General features: G+C 37.0%; 1 protein-coding gene across 1 annotated transcript in view; it reads right to left on the bottom strand.

Annotated features, from left to right (window-relative positions):
- LIG1 (DNA ligase 1) overlaps positions 1 to 20,732 on the bottom strand; it is a 381,450-nt gene that overhangs the window by 141,374 nt on the left and 219,344 nt on the right. The window contains exons 18-20 of the mRNA XM_063435935.1: positions 19,406 to 19,516; positions 18,399 to 18,470; positions 13,120 to 13,264 (exon numbers count right to left, since the gene is read on the bottom strand). Of these exons, the coding sequence (XP_063292005.1) occupies positions 13,120 to 13,264; positions 18,399 to 18,470; positions 19,406 to 19,516 (328 nt within the window). The remainder of the gene's footprint in view (positions 1 to 13,119; positions 13,265 to 18,398; positions 18,471 to 19,405; positions 19,517 to 20,732) is intronic.

Raw genomic sequence — 20,732 nt, forward strand, 5'->3', positions numbered from 1 at the left:
AGCCAAAAAGATTAGAATTGTGTCGATGTCCCAATATTTATGGACCTGACTGTATAGAGTCTTGACAGGGTCAATCCCTGTACTTTCAGAGTTATGCCCTGTTGTCTTTTCAAGGACTCCTTTATGCACCTATTTATTTTACTACAATTCTAGGACAAACATTACACTAGTAGTAGTTTCGGTACACTTTGTAAACTATGTTTCTAACTGGTAGAAAATATATGGAATATATTGTTTTATGTATGGTTTAAAGTATAAATATCTGCACTTGTCACTTAATAGATTATTGAAAGTACTTTTTTAAGACATCACTCTTACTGAATTTGGCACTTATCTAAAGAAATTGTCATCTTGCTACATATAGATGTTGCCTTCTCTAGCTTATTATAAGCACTTAAAGTGGCATGCAGAAAAGAGTGATGGAACATTTAACATTTTAATCCCTTAGCCGTCACCAGGGTAGCGCCTATTGAGTAAACCACGTTGCCATGGTGACACGTTGATCGCACATACGGCATCACATTTAGGGGTGGAGCTTGCACGCGCATGTGCCCGGGACCTAGTAGGACGCCGCCGGAGATGTACAGCACCTGGGGTGAGTATTTTAAACTTATTGTCTACCTATATATTTGAATATGGTTTTACTTGTATTTTGTGTTTGATCCTGAAGGAAGTCCTAATGCAGGACTGAAACGTCGATCTTCTAATGCCTACTGAATAAATATTTTGAAGTTTTAATGGAAGACCGTGAGAGTGCAGCCTTTTCCCTTTCCTGAGGAAGAGAGAAAAACTCGACACCTTGTCTTTTAAGTATTCCTTTAGCCCAATAAAAATATTCTTGGCATATTTTATATTAACTAATAGAGTCACACATAGTTGTAATCAAAATGATTCAACCCCCATTGAAAATCAGGTTTTTTGTCAAAATGTACAGACTTTCAACTGTTTGCAATAAACAAATCAAATAAAAGAAATTGAACTAGCTCAACACAATGAATGTTTCAAGTGGTTTCACCAAATGCAACTGAAAGTGCAATTTATGACTTCTCCAGTCTTAAAATTATTTAACCCTTGAAAAGATTTCCTTGCAACAGCACATATACGCAAAACATGTGTTGCCTCAAGCACACCTGATGCGACTAATCAAGGACTTCATTAGTTTAACCAGGTGTGCTTAAACGGAAAACTTAAATACCTTGACTGGCTTGGGGTTTGTTGAGTGTCACGTCTGAGTGCATGTTAGAACTATGGCTAAGTAAAATAACGGTCCACAAAGTTATGAGAAGAGATCATCAACTTAGTATATTACCAATACATTTTGTTTGAATCATACTTGAAGTCCCATCTTCTACTATTGAAAGTGGATTTGTTAGCCTACATTGGCTTAATTGGTATACAGAGCCTGGTATGGCTCTGAATCATGTGAGTGGTAGTCCTAAATCTATTCACATTACACTTGTCTATACAGTTAACACTATGTTGTATTTTATGTTCATATTTTAGGTATCATCCATTTTTACTTCGCTATATGGTGATGTTATTTATATTTTCACTGGGTTTTATGTGTACACTGATATATTTAAGTCTTCTTGCATAGCAAGACCACTTACTGTTATCTCACATATATATTATTATTAAGTGGTCTTGCATAGCAAGACCACTTAATGTTATCTCACATATATATTATTAAGTGTTCTTGCAAAGCAAGACCACTTACTGTTATCTCACATATATATTATTAAGTGTTCTTGCATAGCAAGACCACTTACTGTTATCTCACATATATATTATTATTATTAAGTGTTCTTGCATAGCAAGACCATTTACTGTTATCTCACATATATATATTATTATTATTATTATAGCCAAATTTGCCACCCTAACTCCTCCCACAGTTTTTACACTACATAGACAAAAATATACAAAAACGTGCAGATTGTTCCCGATCGGATTGCTATTACTTTGTGGAACATTTCGCCGAATGGTTCTCAGAATAGCGTCGTTCTTGTGGCAAAATTTGTCCCATAGGAATGAATGGCAAAGCTAGAGTGGGAGCTGGCAATGCTGAAAAATCAGGACATGATTTCTAAACTGCCACCACTCCCTCATTTTCAGGCCCACCTACACAAATCTTATATCAAAACGTTCAGCTATCCCTGCTGCCACTAAAAATGCCGACAGCTAAGCCATAGTCCTTATAGTTTTAGCAATTTGACCATTTGTTTGCAACTCACGCAGTCCATTGACATTCATTGAAACTCCACTCTGCAAAGATCACATTTAAAGGGCAATTTCTAAACTGCGACTGTGCCTTCTGTGTTAATATCTCAGAGACATACTATACATCAAAATGTAGGTCTGGGTCTTGTGATTCTCACAATATAAAGCTCTTCACTGTAGGGTTTATAGTTTTTAAAATATGACCGTTTGAAGAGGGCAACCGCCAAAAAACTCTGACCTGTGCAAGGCTGCAGCAGCAAGTGATGTCATAGACAAAGCCTTTTGTACACCTGCTAGAGTTTTTATAAATGTATGGTTTAATGTAACTGTGCAACAAAGTTGCAATTAAATGTGCTATATAAATGATAACAGTTACTGCGCCCACTCCTGTTGTAGACTACTGGTGGAGGCAAGAACACTTCACACAATTTCCCCAGAAATTGTAGCTTTTCTAGTTATTATTATTATTATTATTCTTATTATAGCCAAATTTGCCACCCTAACTCCTCCCACAGTTTTTACACTACATAGACAAAAATATACCAAAACGTGCAGATTGTTCCCGATCGGATTGCTATTACTTTGTGGAACGTTTCGCCGAATGGTTCTCAGAATATCGTCGTTCTTGTGGCAAAATTTGTCCCATAGGAATGAATGGCAAAGCTAGAGTGGGAGCTGGCAAAAGTTGAAAAGTCAGGACATGATTTCTAAACTGCCACCACTCCCTCATTTTCAGACCCACCTACACAAATTTTATATCAAAACGTTCAGCTATCCCTGCTGCCACTAAAAATGTCCACAGCTAAGCCATAGTCCTTATAGTTTTCACAATATGACCATTTGTTTGCAACTCACGCAGTCCATTGACATTCATTGAAACTCCACTCTGCAAAGCTCACATTTCAAGGGAAATTTCTAAACTGCGACTGTGCCTTCATTGTTAATATTGCAGAGACATACTATACATCAAAATGTAGGGCTTTGTCTTGTGATTCTCACAATATAAAGCTCTTCACTGTAGGATTTATAGTTTTTAAAATACGACCGTTTGAAGATGGCAACTGCAGAATACTCTTACCTGTGAAAGGCTGCAGCAGCAAGTGATGTCATAGACAAAGCCTTTTTCACACCTGCTAATATTTTTATAAATGTATGTTTTAATGTAACTGTGCAACAACGTTGCAATTAAATGTGCTATATAAATGATAACAATTACTCCGCCCACTCCAGTTGTAGACTACTGGTGGAGGCAAGAACACTTCACACAATTTCCCCAGAAATTGTAGCTTTTCTAGTTATTATTCTTATTCTTATTATAGCCAAATTTGCCACCCTAACTCCTCCCACAGTTTTTACACTACATAGACAAAAATTTACCAAAACGTGCAGATTGTGCCCGATCGGATTGCTATTACTTTGTGGAACGTTTCGCCGAATGGTTCACGGAATATCGTCGTTCTTGTGGCGAAATTTGTCCCATAGGAATGAATGGCAAAGCTAGAGTGGGAGCTGGCAAAAGTTGAAAAGTCAGGACATGATTTCTAAACTGCCACCACTCCCTCATTTTCAGACCCACCTACACAAATTTTATATCAAAACGTTCAGCTATCCCTGCTGCCACTAAAAATGTCCACAGCTAAGCCATAGTCCTTATAGTTTTCACAATATGACCATTTGTTTGCAACTCACGCAGTCCATTGACATTCATTGAAACTCCACTCTGCAAAGCTCACATTTCAAGGGAAATTTCTAAATTGCGACTGTGCCTTCATTGTTAATATTGCAGAGACATACTATACATCAAAATGTAGGGCTTTGTCTTGTGATTCTCACAATATAAAGCTCTTCACTGTAGGATTTATAGTTTTTAAAATACGACCGTTTGAAGATGGCAACTGCAGAATACTCTTACCTGTGAAAGGCTGCAGCAGCAAGTGATGTCATAGACAAAGCCTTTTTCACACCTGCTAATATTTTTATAAATGTATGTTTTAATGTAACTGTGCAACAACGTTGCAATTAAATGTGCTATATAAATAAATATTAACAGTTACTCCGCCCACTCCAGTTGTATACTACTGGTGGAGGCAAGAACACTTCACACAATTTCCCCAGAAATTGTAGCTTTTCTAGTTATTATTTTTATTCTTATTATAGCCAAATTTGCCACCCTAACTCCTCCCACAGTTTTTACACTACATAGACAAAAATTTACCAAAACGTGCAGATTGTGCCCGATCGGATTGCTATTACTTTGTGGAACGTTTCGCTGAATGGTTCTCAGAATATCGTCGTTCTTGTGGCGAAATTTGTCCCATAGGAATGAATGGCAAAGCTAGAGTGGGAGCTGGCAAAAGCTGAAAAATCAGGACATGATTTCTAAACTGCCACTACTCCCTCATTTTCAAGCCCACCTACACAAATCTTATATCAAAACGTTCAGCTATCCCTGCTGCCACTAAAAATGTCCACGGCTAAGCCATAGTCCTGATTGTTTTCGCAATATGACCATTTGTTTGCAACTCACGCAGTCCATTGACATTCATTGAAACGCCACTCTGCAAAGCTCACATTTGAAGGGAAATTTCTAAACTGCGACTGTGCCTTCCTTGTTAATATCTCAGAGACATACTATACATCAAAATGTAGGTCTGGGTCTTGTGATTCTCACAATATAAAGCTCTTCACTGTAGGATTTATAGTTTTTAAAATACGACCGTTTGAAGATGGCAACCGCAAAAATACTCTGACCTGTGCAAGGCTGCAGCAGCAAGTGATGTCATAGACAAAGCCTTTTTCACACCTGCTAATATTTTTATAAATGTATGTTTTAATGTAACTGTGCAACAACGTTGCAATTAAATGTGCTATATAAATAAATATTAACAGTTACTCCGCCCACTCCAGTTGTATACTACTGGTGGAGGCAAGAACACTTCACAATTTCCCCAGAAATTGTAGCTTTTCTAGTTATTATTATTCTTATTATTCTTATTATAGCCAAATTTGCCACCCTAACTCCTCCCACAGTTTTTACACTACATAGACAGAAATATACCGAAACGTGCGGATTGTTCCCGATCGGATTGCTATTACTTTGTGGAACGTTTCGGCGAATGGTTCATGGAATATCGTCGTTCTTGTGGCGAAATTTGTCCCATAGGAATGAATGGCAAAGCTAGAGTGGGAGCTGGCAAAAGCTGAAAAATCAGGACATGATTTCTAAACTGCCACCACTCCCTCATTTTCAGGCCCACCTACACAAATCTTATATCAAAACGTTCAGCTATCCCTGCTGCCACTAAAAATGTCCACAGCTAAGTCGTATTCCTTATAGTTTTCACAATATGACCATTTGTTTGCAACTCACGCAGTCCATTGACATTCATTGAAACTCCACTCTGCAAAGCTCACATTTGAAGGGCAATTTCTAAACTGCGACTGTGCCTTCATTGTTAATATCTCAGAGACATACTATACATCAAAATGTAGGTCTGGGTCTTGTGATTCTCACAATATAAAGCTCTTCACTGTAGGATTTATAGTTTTTAAAATACGACCGTTTGAAGATGGCAACCGCAAAAATACTCTGACCTGTGCAAGGCTGCAGCAGCAAGTGATGTCATAGACAGGGCCTTTTTCACACCTGCTAATATTTTTATAAATGTATGTTTTAATGTAACTGTGCAACAACGTTGCAATTAAATGTGCTATATAAATAAATACTAACAGTTACTCCGCCCACTCTAGTTGTAGACTACTGATGGAGGCAAGAACACTTCACACAATTTCCCCAGAAATTGTAGCTTTTCTAGTTATTCTTATTATTCTTATTATAGCCAAATTTGCCACCCTAACTCCTCCCACAGTTTTTACACTACATAGACAAAAATATACCAAAACGTGCAGATTGTTCCCGATCGGATTGCTATTACTTTGTGGAACGTTTCGCTGAATGGTTCACGGAATATCGTCATTCTTGTGGCAAAATTTGTCCCATAGGAATGAATGGCAAAGCTAGAGTGGGAGCTGGCAAAAGCTGAAAAATCAGGACTTGATTTCTAAACTGCCACCACTCCCTCATTTTCAAGCCCACCTACACAAATCTTATATCAAAACGTTCAGCTATCCCTGCTGCCACTAGAAATGTCCATGGCTAAGCCATAGTCCTGATAGTTTGCACAATATGATCATTTGTTTGCAACTCACGCCTTCCATTGACATTCATTGAAACTTCACTCAAGCCAGCTCAAACTTGAAGGGCAATTTCTAAACTGCGACTGTGCCTTCATTTGTAATACTTCAGAGACATACTATGCATCAAAATGTAGGTCTTGGTCTTGTGATTCTCACAATATAAATCTCTTCGCTGTAGGATGTATAGTTTTTAAAATACGACCGTTTGAAGATGGCAACCGCCAAAATACTCTGATATGTGCCAGGCTGCAGCAGCAAGTGATGTCATAGACAGGGCCTTTTGCACCTGCTAAAATAACAGTTACTCCGCCCACTAAAGTTGTAGACTACTGGTGGAGGCAAGAACACTTCACACAATTTCCCCAGAAATTGTAGCTTTTCTAGTTATTCTTATTATAGCCAAATTTACCACCCTAACTCCTCCCACAGTTTTTACACTACATAGACAGTAATATACCGAAACGTGCGGATTGTTCCCCATTGGTGTGCTATTACTTTGTGGAACGTTTCGCCGAATGGTTCTCGAAATATCGTCGTTCTTGTGGCGAAATTGGTCCCATAGAAATGAATGGCAAAATGTTCAAAACTAGAGTGGGAGCTGGCAAAAGCTGAAAAATCAGGACATGATTTCTAAACTGCCACCACTCCCTCATTTTCAAGCCCACCTACACAAATCTTATATCAAAACGTTCAGTTATCCCTCCTGCCACTAAAAATGTCCACGGCTAATCCATAGTCTTCACAATATGACCATTTGTTTGCAACTCACGCCGTCCATTGACATTCATTGAAACTCCACTCTAGCCAGCTCAAACTTGAAGGGCAATTTCTAAACTGCGACTGTGCCTTCATTTTTAATACTTCAGAGACATACTATGCATCAAAATGTAGGTTTGGGTCTTGTGATTCTCACAATATAAAGCTCTTCGCTGTAGGATGTATAGTTTTTAAAATACGACCGTTTGAAGATGGTAACCGCCAAAATACTCTGACCTGTGCAAGGCTGGAGCAGCAAGTGATGTTATAGACCGGGCCTTTTGTACATCTGGTAATGTTTTTATAAATGTATGTTTTAATGTTACTGTGAAGCACTTTGGGCAACAATGTTGCAATTAAATGTGCTATATAAATAAATAATAACAGTTACTCCGCCCACTCCAGTTGTAGACTACTGGTGGAGACAAGAACACTTCACACAATTTCCCAAGAAATTGTAGCTTTCTAGTTCATTCTTGGTATTTTAAATTCTGAGTGTTTTGGGAAGCACTGTTATATCAGTCGCACTGCCTGTTGATGTATTTGGCAAGGTACCTTTATCTGTTGAAACTAGACAATGTGTCAGCTGCAATATTGTTGACTCCTGATACATGTACACATATCAAATAAAAAACCAGGGAGCTCATACCACTGTGTTGTGAAATACAAATGCATTTGAAGGTCAGAGGAAAACATTTTTTTTAGGTAGGGGTAAAAAAAAAAAGCTATCCAGGGAGGCACCCTTTGAATGCTTGTTTCTACTACATTCTTGTGAGTGCATCTAATTATAGCGCACATCATTTTATTGTACTGGTTTACACTATGTTTTGTGTTTTTTTTAGATTTATCAGCTGTTTCGCATCTGCTGTGTACATATGCTGCTTCTTATAAGATCACTAACTGGGAAGAGATCCAAGGGAGGCTGTTCATTTACACATTAGATAAGTATAATTTGATTACCACTATTAACACTGTGTTTGTAGTGTGAAGGCATATATAGTTTATTTCACAAGGTACACGAACAGGGAAAAACAAAAGCCAAAGAAAAATCAATTAATTGCATCCCAGGTCTAAAATGAAATGTATACATGACCTAAGTATGTAATACTAGAATAAATCTAAACTAATGACATACAATATTGAAATGGTACTAGTAGCTATTGTTATTAACATATCTGTTAGGGGATTATTCAAACTTCAAGATTAATGGATACCAAGATTGAATCTTCAGCCTAACAGAATAAGATATATCTAGCCTAATAGAATAAGATATATATATGCTGACAGGATATTGGAACCTGCCACTAGAGGTGTTACCAAGCACCCATGGACACACTGCCTTTTTTCTAAAAGCCTGCATGGACAGTCTAGAGCAGTGATGGCGAACCTTTTTGAGCCAGAGTGCTCAAACTGCAATACATGCCAACTTTTCCCCCCTCAAAGTGCCAACAAAGCAATTAAACCTCAATACTGAGGTTTAAGTTTAAAAAAACAACTCATACAGTTGTCCAAACTAACTAACATATTTTGTTGTAAAAGAAGAACATGACAGAGTTCAAGGATACAAATTATAAATAATGATATAAATTATAGACACAATTAATCTTATATTAATTATTATCTACAACAAATGCAATACATTCATACAATACATACACACAGACAGCTGCACACACACACCCCGACGCACACAGTCCGCTGAATACACGCGCGCACACAAACATATTATTATGTTATTATTTACATAGCGCCAACAAATTCCGCAGCACTTTACAGAGGGTGGATGAACAAACATGTAGTTGTAACCAGAAAAGTTGGACACACAGGAACAGAGGGGTTGAGGGCCCTGTTCAATGAGCTAACATGCTAGAGGGAGTGGGGTAAAGTGACACAAAAGGTAAGGATAGTATTAGACTAATGACAGTTGCAAGAGAGGAATCAGTCTGGAGCTATTAACAGTTTAATTGATATGCATTTATGAAGAAGTGGGTTTTTAATAATTTTTTTGAAGGGGTGGAGACTGGGTGAGCAACTAATGGAGGAGGGAAGAGAGTTCCACAGTAACGGCACAAATTGGGAGCACGTAAGACCACTGAGAAGAGGATTACAGTAGTCAAGGCGAGAAAAGACAGTGGAATGGACCATCACCTTAGTCGCATCTGGCGTTAAGTAGGGTCGGATTCATGCAATGGAAAGGTGGTGGTGTAGGGTTTCTACTCTCACCTCACTGCTCCTTAAAACCCCTACTCCCCCCCCCCTCCCTTCCCTCTTTCTTATTTGAAATTTCAGCCTTAAAACCCATCTCTTTAGGAAAGCCTATGACCTCCCACAGAGTAACCTCTACCTAGCATACCCATTTCTTGCTCTGTCCTAAAGGGCAGCACTCTACTCTTTCCTCCAGCTCTGCTTCACACCCACCTTATGTGATTGCCATCTCCTGTCCTATTGTGTTTTATACCCCATCTCCTATAGACTGTAAGCTCGTTTGAGCAGGTTCCTCTTCAACCTATTGTTCCTTTAAGTTCTTGAGGAAGCTCATACAAGAGTGAAACGCGTTTAGCTGCCAACAAACCTCAGAGCCAGGAATTCAAGGCTCTGTCTAAGGTGAGCATAATCATTACTATCTCACTATTTTGTATACACTATCTGTACAATACCACCTATGAGGTTCTCTCTCTCTCTCTCTGCTTGTTCCATATCTTCGGGAGAACATCGTTTGGGATAAAGGGGTGTGTTGCTGCCTCAAGAGCAAAAAGGAGTCACTTACGGAGCCAATAGCTTATAGGCTCCAACCCACGTGAGTGGTTTCAACCATTTGCTACTATTATTCATTTTTTATTTTTGTAAACCATCTGCACTATATTCTCTATTTTTGTTGTTTTACTTTGTATGTACATTTGGACACATTGAATCACTATGTTGGAGGGGTGAGTATACCCCCTCATTATTTATATTAATATTCATTATAGCGCTCCACTCGCTGGTATATTGTTTATACCTTTTATTCTTGTATTTAACACCCCACATGTACATATTTTTTTTTAAAGTAGACAACCCAGGGTATTCAATATGGGGTATGTCCAGACTTTTTTAGTAGCCACTTAGTCGCAAACATTGGCCAAAGTCAGCGTTCATATTTGATTGTGTGTGAAAAAAGTAAACTAAATTGAACGCTAATTTTGGCCAGTGTTTGTGACTAAGTGGTTACTAAAAAAGACTGGACATACCCCATTTGCAATACCTTGGGTTGTCTTCTTTTGCAAATGGAATGCCATCATGGGGGTAATTCTCATTCCTGGGCTACCATACGCTCTCAAAGGCAACGTAACCAACCTGTCCATTTTCAATGTAAAAATATTTGACCCATATATTTGACCCTGTAACTTTCAAAAACGCTATAAAACCTGTACATGGGGGGTACGGTTATACTCAGGAGACTTTGCTGAACACAAATATTAGTGTTTCAAAACTGGAAAATGTATCACAACAATTATATCATCAGTAAAAGTGCTGCTTGTGTGTGAAAAATGCAAAAAAAGGCACTTTCACTGACAATATCATCGCTGTGATATGTTTTACTGTTTTGAATCACTAATATTTGTGTTCAGCGAAGTCTCCTGAGTAAAACAGTACCCCCCATGTACAGGTTATATGGTGTCGTAGAACGTTACAGGGTAAAATACAGTGATAGCAAATTAAATTCTCTGGACTTTCGGCCTGGGTTGGCAGGCAGGTCCCTTAAATTGCAATCAATAAAATAACTTAATTATGTAAAAATATTTCATAAATACGCACATAGAATTTAAATATATATGCATATATTTATATAATTATTTATGTAATTTTGTATATGACATATGAATAGTTCGTATTCTTTTTATTTATTTATATATACATAGATATATATACAATTTCATTCTAAGTATTTTGACATAAATATATATATATTAATATCAAAATACAGTTAGAATAAAATTTCGTATAGATATATCATTTTTTTAAAAAAGTTTATTATTATTTTTACATGTTTAATTTAATTTAAATTACTTATTATTTGTATTTTATAATAATATATATATACAATATATATAGTTATTATATATATTATATATACGTGTGTAATTTAATTATAAGTGTATTTTTATATTAATATATGTACATATTAATATAAAAATACACTTAGCATGACATTATATATATATGATATATAGACACATATTATATAGGTATAAATATATGTCTATATATCATATATATATATATAATAATATTTTTTATTAACTTTAACTTAATTTTTTTTTCAGATTTTACACTTGCAGAGAGACTGCCTGTCAGCACAGACAGTCCCCCTGCAGGCAGACACATGGACACCTATTGTGACCATGTGGTCGCCCTGTTGAGCGATCACATGGCCACAGGGGTCCTAATTCGCCATGGGAAGACTGTCTGGGCTGCAGACAGTCTCCCCACAACGGGAGCACTGCCGATCGCCGCCGGGGGAATGACGGCGATCGGGTAAGTACATCTTAAATTTAGGACGGTTGAGGACCGTCGTCGGTCGGCAACGTAAAAATGCTGATGACGGTCCTGAACCGTCCTCCGTCCTTAAGGGGTTAAAAGGACATACTCTGGGAACCAACACCAACAGTACTTGAGAACTGAGAAATCTTTCCTGGTAAAATATTTTATAAATAAACTAAGTAAATTTGACAGGTTTTTGCCTCATATCCATGCTGTGATTGTCTTCATATTCTAATTGCATTAGTTTCCATACCCCCACTCACCCAAAGAAAAAACCTGTTGGCAGCTTTCTGCAGCATAAGACAATGCTCCCTCTTTTTGGTATAGTCATCCTTGTTTAATACTTACATTTTATCGATACATTGTGTTTGCAGAATTGCAACAAACGTAAACATTGGAGGAAGAAAAACCTTCTGAAAAAAGTGAGTGAAACGGTTAGTAGGAAAACCTTCCTACAGGCAGGTCTCCTTCCTAAGCAGCATAGGAAAAACAGCACATGCTAAAATGTATCAGTCACTCCAGTCCTATACTATTGTGGACAGGAGAGGAGTGATGGATACCACTCATTTTAGCTGCCAGTATTATGGAGAGGATTATCCTGCTTGGGGACGTGTTCAACAGTAGGGAATATGCAGAGTATTTGAGGCAGCACAGGCAACAACAGATGTGGGTATCACAACAATACGGCACTCACTGATCTGTATATGAGTGAGTAGGTGGAGGACAGATTGTCAACAGTGTGACCAGATTACGACTAGATGAACTGCACAAGAGTGTCACTAGTGCCCAAAGGGAACTTTATCAGGATTCTGCATTTAGTGTGAATGGACTGCTGTAAAAACAGAGTTGGTGTGTTCCTGCACCTAGGAAAGGACTGATATATGTACACAACCTTTGGTAGCAGTATTTCCGAGTCCTTGGAAAAGAGGTACAGAAATTAAAAAAAAAAAAAAGAAAAAAAATTCTACTGTGAGGCGATTCAGGGGGATAGAAGACAGAAGAATATAAGCCGTATTATAAGTATCACTATTACTGTTATTTTTAAGCAACAACATGGAGGCAGTATTTGTAACTAAACATTTACATTGAACATGTAATTTATATCTATGATAAGTTCAATGATCACAGTTGGAGTATGGAGTATTTTTTAGTTGATGTGAATCCGTCATTAGAATTTAACACATTTAAAGGGATTCCCATTTTACTGGCACTACAAGATCCTGGAGTGCCCCCCCCCTCCCTCCCGCCCCCCATCCCACGTTGCTGAAAGGGTTACAACCCCTTCAGACACTTACCTGAATCCAGCGCCGATGTCCTCCGATGTTTACTTACTCCCTAACCCATTATCTACAAAATATTTTATTCCACATTTACAGTGATAACCCCGTAATGTGCATAACCTTAGAGTGACAATTCTTCTAATACCTTTAATAGACTGATCAAGAAATTCTGATATTTCATCTGTACTTGATGTATCCATGTATGTCGCAAACATGAATTCGCCTTCTATCTCAAGAAAATGTTCTCTTAATAATTCTCGACGTTTAGCGAATGGTTCTTTGACAAGAGACTTAAAAAAAAAAAAAAAAAAAAAAGAGATTAGTACATTCCAATTAAAGTACACAAGGTGCAACAGAAACACATTGCTGCCTCTCCTTCCCAACCTGAAGTGTTCCCCTCGTCATGCCAATAATACAGCTGTACTGAAAGACATGAGTTCTAGTTCAGCTGCTTTCAAGCAAAATATAAATGACAACTGAATTACAACTCTCAGAACCTCAGCTGTTTCCATAAAGCACTGCAGTGCAGAGATTTGAATGATAGTATCAGCCTCACTATAAAAAGTTAAGCAGTGTGATTTAAAGCGGTAGTGTCATGTTTAACTTACCTTTCCCAAATCGCTTACTTTTCACGTCCTCGATCAGAATCTGTTCGGATTTTCTATCTGATTTGTAAAACATAAGACTAAGTATGGACTACTTTGTCTTATGTATTTTTCCTATGCTTTACTTATTTATTAATTTTTTTTCCCTATGCTTTACTTATTTTTTTTTTTCCCTATGCTTTACTTATTTATTTATTTTTCCTTAACCAAAGGAGGAGCTGAAGCTCATTCCATTTCCTATGGTCAAAATTTTTTTCCCACAATACTCACACTTTTTTGCGTTGCCTCATTCGCCTTTCAAAAGCCCTGTCATTTAGACTACGGCGCTGGCGAATTCACAGAATTTCACCCTAACAAAATGAGTATCGTTTGTCCATTCGTGTTAGGACAAAATTGGGTAATTTTTCGGTTTGGAATTTCATTTGAATTAATGAAATTCCGATCCGCAACTGCATCTTGCTATGCCGCGATTAGGGGCAAGTCTACCAAACAGTGAGTAGCAAGTGGCTGCTCACAGCTAAAAAAAATAAAGAACCTCTCCACCCACGAATATAATAAAGTGCCTCAAGGTGGGACACCTATTAAAATAAATAACAGAATCCCCACTCGTGCACCACTGGTGGGAGCTATTAAAGTAAATGGGAAGAAACCCCAACCCATGTGCAGCGGGTGGGGACCCTTAAGTGAAAAAAGGGGAAGGAGGACATACTGGTTCCACTCCTGCCCCCACCAATGATCAGCAGGTGAGTTTCTTAAGTGACTAGCGGTCCACAAGCCCCAATCACCTGTCCCCCAATAAAATTATATTCTCTCTACCCACCCTAATAATGTTCTTCCGTGCCACCTATTTTTAATGGTATTACATTTTAATCTCCGCAATGCTAATATGGGGGTCATATAGAGTGAGGTGTGGCATGGATGGATTAGGAAGTGAAAGCACAGCTCCCCGCCGCTTCTATTTTTACATATTACAAAGAGGGAGCCACAAGCCGGTAGCTCCCGCCTTGTATTCAACTAAACGAAATTCGGTCTTCATTCGTTCGCAATTTCTATTTGACTTTTGGACAATAGCGAATGCCCAAGTGTGCATGAGCAGCAATTTCACAGCACCATCTAGTGTGGGCAGATGATGTGTACCACATGGCCTACATCTGCCCACACTAAGATGGCGGCGCCTAGGAGCTAGGTCTGGGCAAGAAATTAAAAAAAGGGTAAATGAGGCACCTAGGGGCATTTGGGAGTTACTAGGGGGACAATTAAATGTAGTGGAGTCATGAGGGGTGTTAAAAAACTAAGCAAAACGGATGTGGCTATGACAGTGTCGCTTTAATCACTTTCACAAGTGAACTTCCTTTTTTGGATATATTAATTACCAAGGGATCTAAGGGATTTGAGACTAATGTCTTTCGTAAGCCACTTGATAGAAACACTCTTTTGCACTTTAAGAGCTACCATCCCTCTTCTGTCTTTAAGGCTTTACCCAAAAGCCAGTTCATGAGAGTCAAAAGGTTGGTCTCAGATACTGGTAAGATTGATATTCAATTGAACAACATGGTTGATAGATTTCTTAAACGGGCTACCCTAGGGCTCTTTTGAAAGAGCAATTAGACGAAGTTCAAAATAAAAGCAGAGATGAGTGTCTACATCCAAGACGGAAAGACAATAAAAATGTAAGACTTAAGTTCATCTCTAAATTTGGGAGATGTTCATCTTCCCTCAACAAAATCATCTTTCAACACTGGCACGTTTTGTCTGATTGCCACCCCGATATTCCCGAATTTAATTCAAAACCTATGATAGCTTACAAGAAATGTCCTTCATTAAAAGATAAATTAGTGAGAGCAGAATTACCATTAATCAAACCTGAAACGACCCGAATGGTAATTTTCCATGCTATAATTGTGTGTCATGCCACTCTATGATACAAGGCCAATGGCTTTATCATCCACGTAGTGGTAAGAAGTATGTATTACAACACTTTTGGACATGTAACTCTTCATATGTAGTCTACATTCTCAAATGTCCCTGTGGTTTGTTGTATGTGGGTCAGACCTCACAAAAGATGAAAGAGAGGTTCTCCAAACACAAATCCACAATCCGTACCAAAATGATTGATCTACCCATACCGTTCCATTTCTCTGAAGCGCTTCATAATATCTCCCAGCTCCAATTTCAAATTATTGATTATGTCCCTGAAACTCCCAGAAGGGGAGATAGGATTAAAAGGCTATTAATGAGGGAAGCGTTTTGGATTAGGGAATTGGACACAATATCACCTAGAGGGCTGAACCTAGAATATGACCTGTTACCTCTGATTTGAAGATTTCTCTTCAATTGATTTGCTTTTATGTATTATACTAAATATCAATTTTTTGTTTTTACAGGCTCCTCTATGGCCTTGCTCGTTTGGGTTCTTCTTTTTTCTTTTCACCCTCTTAAGAGACCTTCTTCTGATCATCTGTTGGTCTACAAGAAGTTACACATCTGCTGATCAACCAATTTTGCTATTGGGACTTTGGCAATATCACACACTCCCTCACTTATAGGATATGTATTATATGTCATATTAATCACAATTTCTATGGTCTATATAAACGAATAGATCACTGAGAGTACTTTTGCTGTACCCATTAAGTTATTTTATGCATGTGTTTGGTACACTTTATTGAAATATGGCATTTTGCTACTATATGCACTTTATTAGTCACTTAAGCACTTTCTTCTTAGTGTATTATATTAACTACTGATGCACTTTATTAAATAATCTACACTGTTGATTCACTTTTTGCATGTTCTCTAACACTTAGCTTTACACTTTTTGTGTTGTACATATGTATGCATGTGTATACACATGTATACATGTGTATAGCCTTTCTTTATTACTTTTGAGTGGTATGACGATTAATATGTTCCTCTGTATTGATGGAGGAAATAGTGAATTGTCCAATAAAGGGTTTTCTTTGTGGACCCCCTATTACAGTTAGATCAGATTGGACTTATGTATCCTAGGTCTCTTAATCTTCATTCTCTTGTGGTACACACCATGTTTTACTTTTACATATATTACATGCTAAAAAACCTATGTGTATCTTTCTGCGGACATATACACATATGTTTTTGCGTGTATATTTATATATATATATATATATATATATGTATCTAAAATTGAGTGTTAGGATGTTTATTCCTCTTTCGTCGTTGGTGTACGCTGTAATATTTGGCTGATTTTTAGTTTTTTTGTTTTATTTTTATTTTTATTTTTCTTTTATGTTTTCTTATTTTTATTTTCATTTTTATTTTTACTTTTATTATTTTTATTTATTTTTATTTATTTTTACTCTTTATCTCTATTTAGTTTTCTATTTTTTCACTATTTCTTTTTTTTCTTGTGTATTATTTATTTATATTTTATTTTATTTTTTTATTATTTATTATTTTTTATTGTTTATTATTTATTATTTATTTATTTTTTATTATTTATTTAATTTATTTAATTTATTATTTAATTATTTATTTATCTTTTATTATTTACCATTTATTATTTTTTATTTTACTTTATTTTTTATCATCTTTTATTCATTACTTTTTATTCTTTATTATTTTCTATTTTCTTTTATTTATTTATTTATTATTTTTTATCTTTTATTCTTATTGTGTTGCTCTATATTTTTAGTTTGTTCTTTATATTGTTTCTTCTTTTTTTATTCTTTCCTTTTTTTTATTCTTCCTTTTTTTCTTTTTGTCTCTTTCTTATCCTGGTGCCAGTTACTTGTGATATTCAACTGCTCGTTTAACCTGGGGATCTTTATAGGTTTTACATATGATTGTAGATTGTGCTGTTTGCCGCCGTGGTTATACATGCTGTGTCTCGCGCGCATGCGCGACTGAGTCTTTTCCCGCACATGCGCGATTGGGTTTCTTGTCGCGCATGCGTCGTGAGTGCCAGACGCTGTATACCCTCTGCGGCCACCGTACTCTGTAACGTAGCGGATGACGCTGCTTCATCAAGTCACGTGGGTTAGGCGTCCCGGTTGTTTCCGGTTTGTGCGATAGGTTTATTGTCTCCCAGGTACAACTCTTTATTATTAATCATACAATTTAAGTTGAATAATTAAGCTTTATCTGAAGGATCTGTGCATAAAATAATGTGGATGTGGTTACCTTCAAAACCTGGACTTTTTTCTTTACTTTCAGCTATTGTTTACAGCCATGCATTTATTTATTCCATAACCTGTCTTTGTTTATTTTTATGTATTAAATTTATCTATTGATTGAATTATTTTAACATATGTTTGTTTAATGAAATTTTGTAATTGATTATCTAATTGATGGATTATCTGTTCATTAACTTGTGTGTGTATATAAGCTCAAGTTTGTCACAGTGGTGTTAGCTTGAAAAAGACCTCATTGAGGTCGAAACGTTGCAATAAATCTGCTTGAAGAACAATCACAGTGAGTGCCTGGGATTCTTTCTATTTTTAATCACTTTCTGGTCTGGACAGAACTCATTGATAATGTTGGAAACCTGGAGATCAGCAGCACATGCAGTAACTTTAAATATTTATTTAAAAAATATGTAACCCCAATCCATTAAAATAATAATTGCATTAGCTGTGGAATACATTATAAAAAATAAAGTGCCAATTCTAGTCAGTTATATTATTAATTAAAATAAATGTTTTGTTCTATGAAATAAAAGATAGTTGCAGAAGAATATGAAATAACAATAGAAAAGAATAATGAAGAAATCACTTAACCATAAATCAAGGTTTATTGAATTTGGCAATTTATGTGAATTGCCACTTGTATTTTAACTTACCTTTCCGTTAATGTAAAGCATGTCAAAGGCATATATACACACTTGTACTTTAATTTCTGAAGTGTCAACATCCTAAAATAAACGAAATAATGTACAATTAAAAAGAATGCTTAAATAATTTTGCCTACATGGTATACGTGATATAATCCTGACATCAGATAGATTCTGACCACTCATGACCTCACCCAGCATATCACTACAGGGTCAGGGGCTTGTGCATTCTTTATCCATTAAATTTAATCTGCTATTTGAGTGTCCAGTCCCCCAATCTATCTAAATCCCTCTGCATCAAAGCAATATCCTGCTAACATTTTATTAGTTTACAGAGTTTTGTGTAATCTGCAAACACTAAAACATGTCTTTCAATGCATATTTCAAGATCATTTATAAATATGTTCAGTAGAAGCGGTCCCAGAACAGAACCCTGAGGGACACCACTTACCATTTTTGTCCAGCTTGAAAATTTACCAATAATGACAACTCGTTGTACTCTATCCTTAAGCCATGTTATTCCCAAAAACACTAATATTAATCTAGACCAATTTCTTTTAGTTTGAATACTAACCTATTGAGAGCAACCATATCAAGTGCTTCGGCAAAATCCAAGTAGATCACATCCACTGCAACGCCCTGATCTATACTTCTACATTACAATTAGGTTAGTTAGACATGACCTATCTTTCATAAAACCATGTTGATTATTGCTAATAAAGTTCTTTCCAATGAATTCCAGAATATTATCCCTTAATATCCCTTTAGCTACTTTCAGTCACAGAGCTCATAGGTTTATAAGTTCCAGGCAAGGATTTTAAACCCTATTTAAATATAGGAACAACATCTGTCTTCCTCCAATCCCTGAAAGAAGAATGGTCTGACCTATGGACGATCAGTCGCCTCTCTCTGTTTTCACTACTTCCAACAAAGGGTGGGAAGCTCGCGATCTGAGGTAAGCCCTGTAGTGGTGTAACAATAAGTACATGAGTGACCTTAACAAAAGTAACACAAACCTTTCGTTTTCTTGTTGTGAGGACTTGAAAAGGCTGAATCTGTTTCTTCACTGGGTCCCAGGCAACAGCCTCTGTATCAAGGATAAAGGACTTCACAGATTCTTTCCTTATCTGTAAGAAGCATATAAAGATTAACATTTTTAGGCCTCAGTGTAGTATTGTTGGATAAGCTTTCAAAAGGACTTAATATTTTTGGATGAACTTCTAAAATTATTTCTTCAAACTATTAAAATATAAAAAAATATATAATCTAGAAACATAAATAGATCAAAAACTATCAAAGTATTACAAAATATAAATATTGTCCATAATATTGAATCATTTGGAAAACATATCCAAAAATATTAAATAGAGTGTAATGTGCTAGCTACATTTACCTTCATGGCTAGCTTGTAGTCAAGCCCGTCTTTATTCTAGCTAGTATGGAGTGTTTAAAGTTATTTCAGTTACTTCTGCTACTCGTTGATTAAAGATTTATAGGTGAGCATCTAGGCAAGTCTCATTGTGTTGGTGTTCTAGAAAAGAGTGACGTTAAATGACGTATGCATGGACAGTGGACAGTTTGCCCCTCACAAATGATTTAAACTAATATAAAGACATGTTTTGTTTGTTACACTCCTCTACTTCTCCATATCAGCATGTTTGCTTGAAATACATTACAGAAGCCAGGTTGTAAGTTCACTTTGGCATTTTGTTCTTCACAATAAACAGGTCTGATTACTGGTACCCATGTCATTCTGTTTTTGAAGAACAGAATGAGATGTGACATTAAATTATTGAATCAGGTTTTGTTTTTTTCAGGATCTCTGTTAAAGGGAAACTCCAGTGCCAGGAAAACAATCTGTTTTCCTGGCACTGGAGGGTCCCTCTCCCTCTCCCTCCCACCCCCCCCCAATCCCCAGTTACTGAAGGGGTGAAAACCCCTTCAGTCACTTACCTGAGGCAGCGGCGATGTCCCTCGTCGCTGCCTCCTCCTCCGCGCCTCCCTGAGATTCCGTCGGCCGGTGGGCGAGACTGATCCCGACCAACGGCCGAGGAGATCTAATGTGCATGCGCGCCAATGCCACGCATGCGCATTAGCGTTCCCCATAGGAACACATTGAAAAAGATTTTCAATGCTTTCCTATGGGGAAATGAGCGACGCTGGAGGTCCTCACACAGCGTGAGGACGACCAGCAACGCTCTAAGCATCTAAGCATCTAACGCTCTAATTTCCTTGCTATAAATCGGGAAGTGACCTCTAGTGGCTGTCTAGTAGACAGCCACTAGAGGTGGAGTTAACCCTGCAGGGTAATTATTGCAGTTTATAAAAAACTGTAATAATTAC

The sequence above is a fragment of the Pelobates fuscus genome, chromosome 11, assembly GCF_036172605.1.
Source record: "Pelobates fuscus isolate aPelFus1 chromosome 11, aPelFus1.pri, whole genome shotgun sequence".
Taxonomy (NCBI): Eukaryota; Metazoa; Chordata; class Amphibia; order Anura; family Pelobatidae; genus Pelobates; species Pelobates fuscus.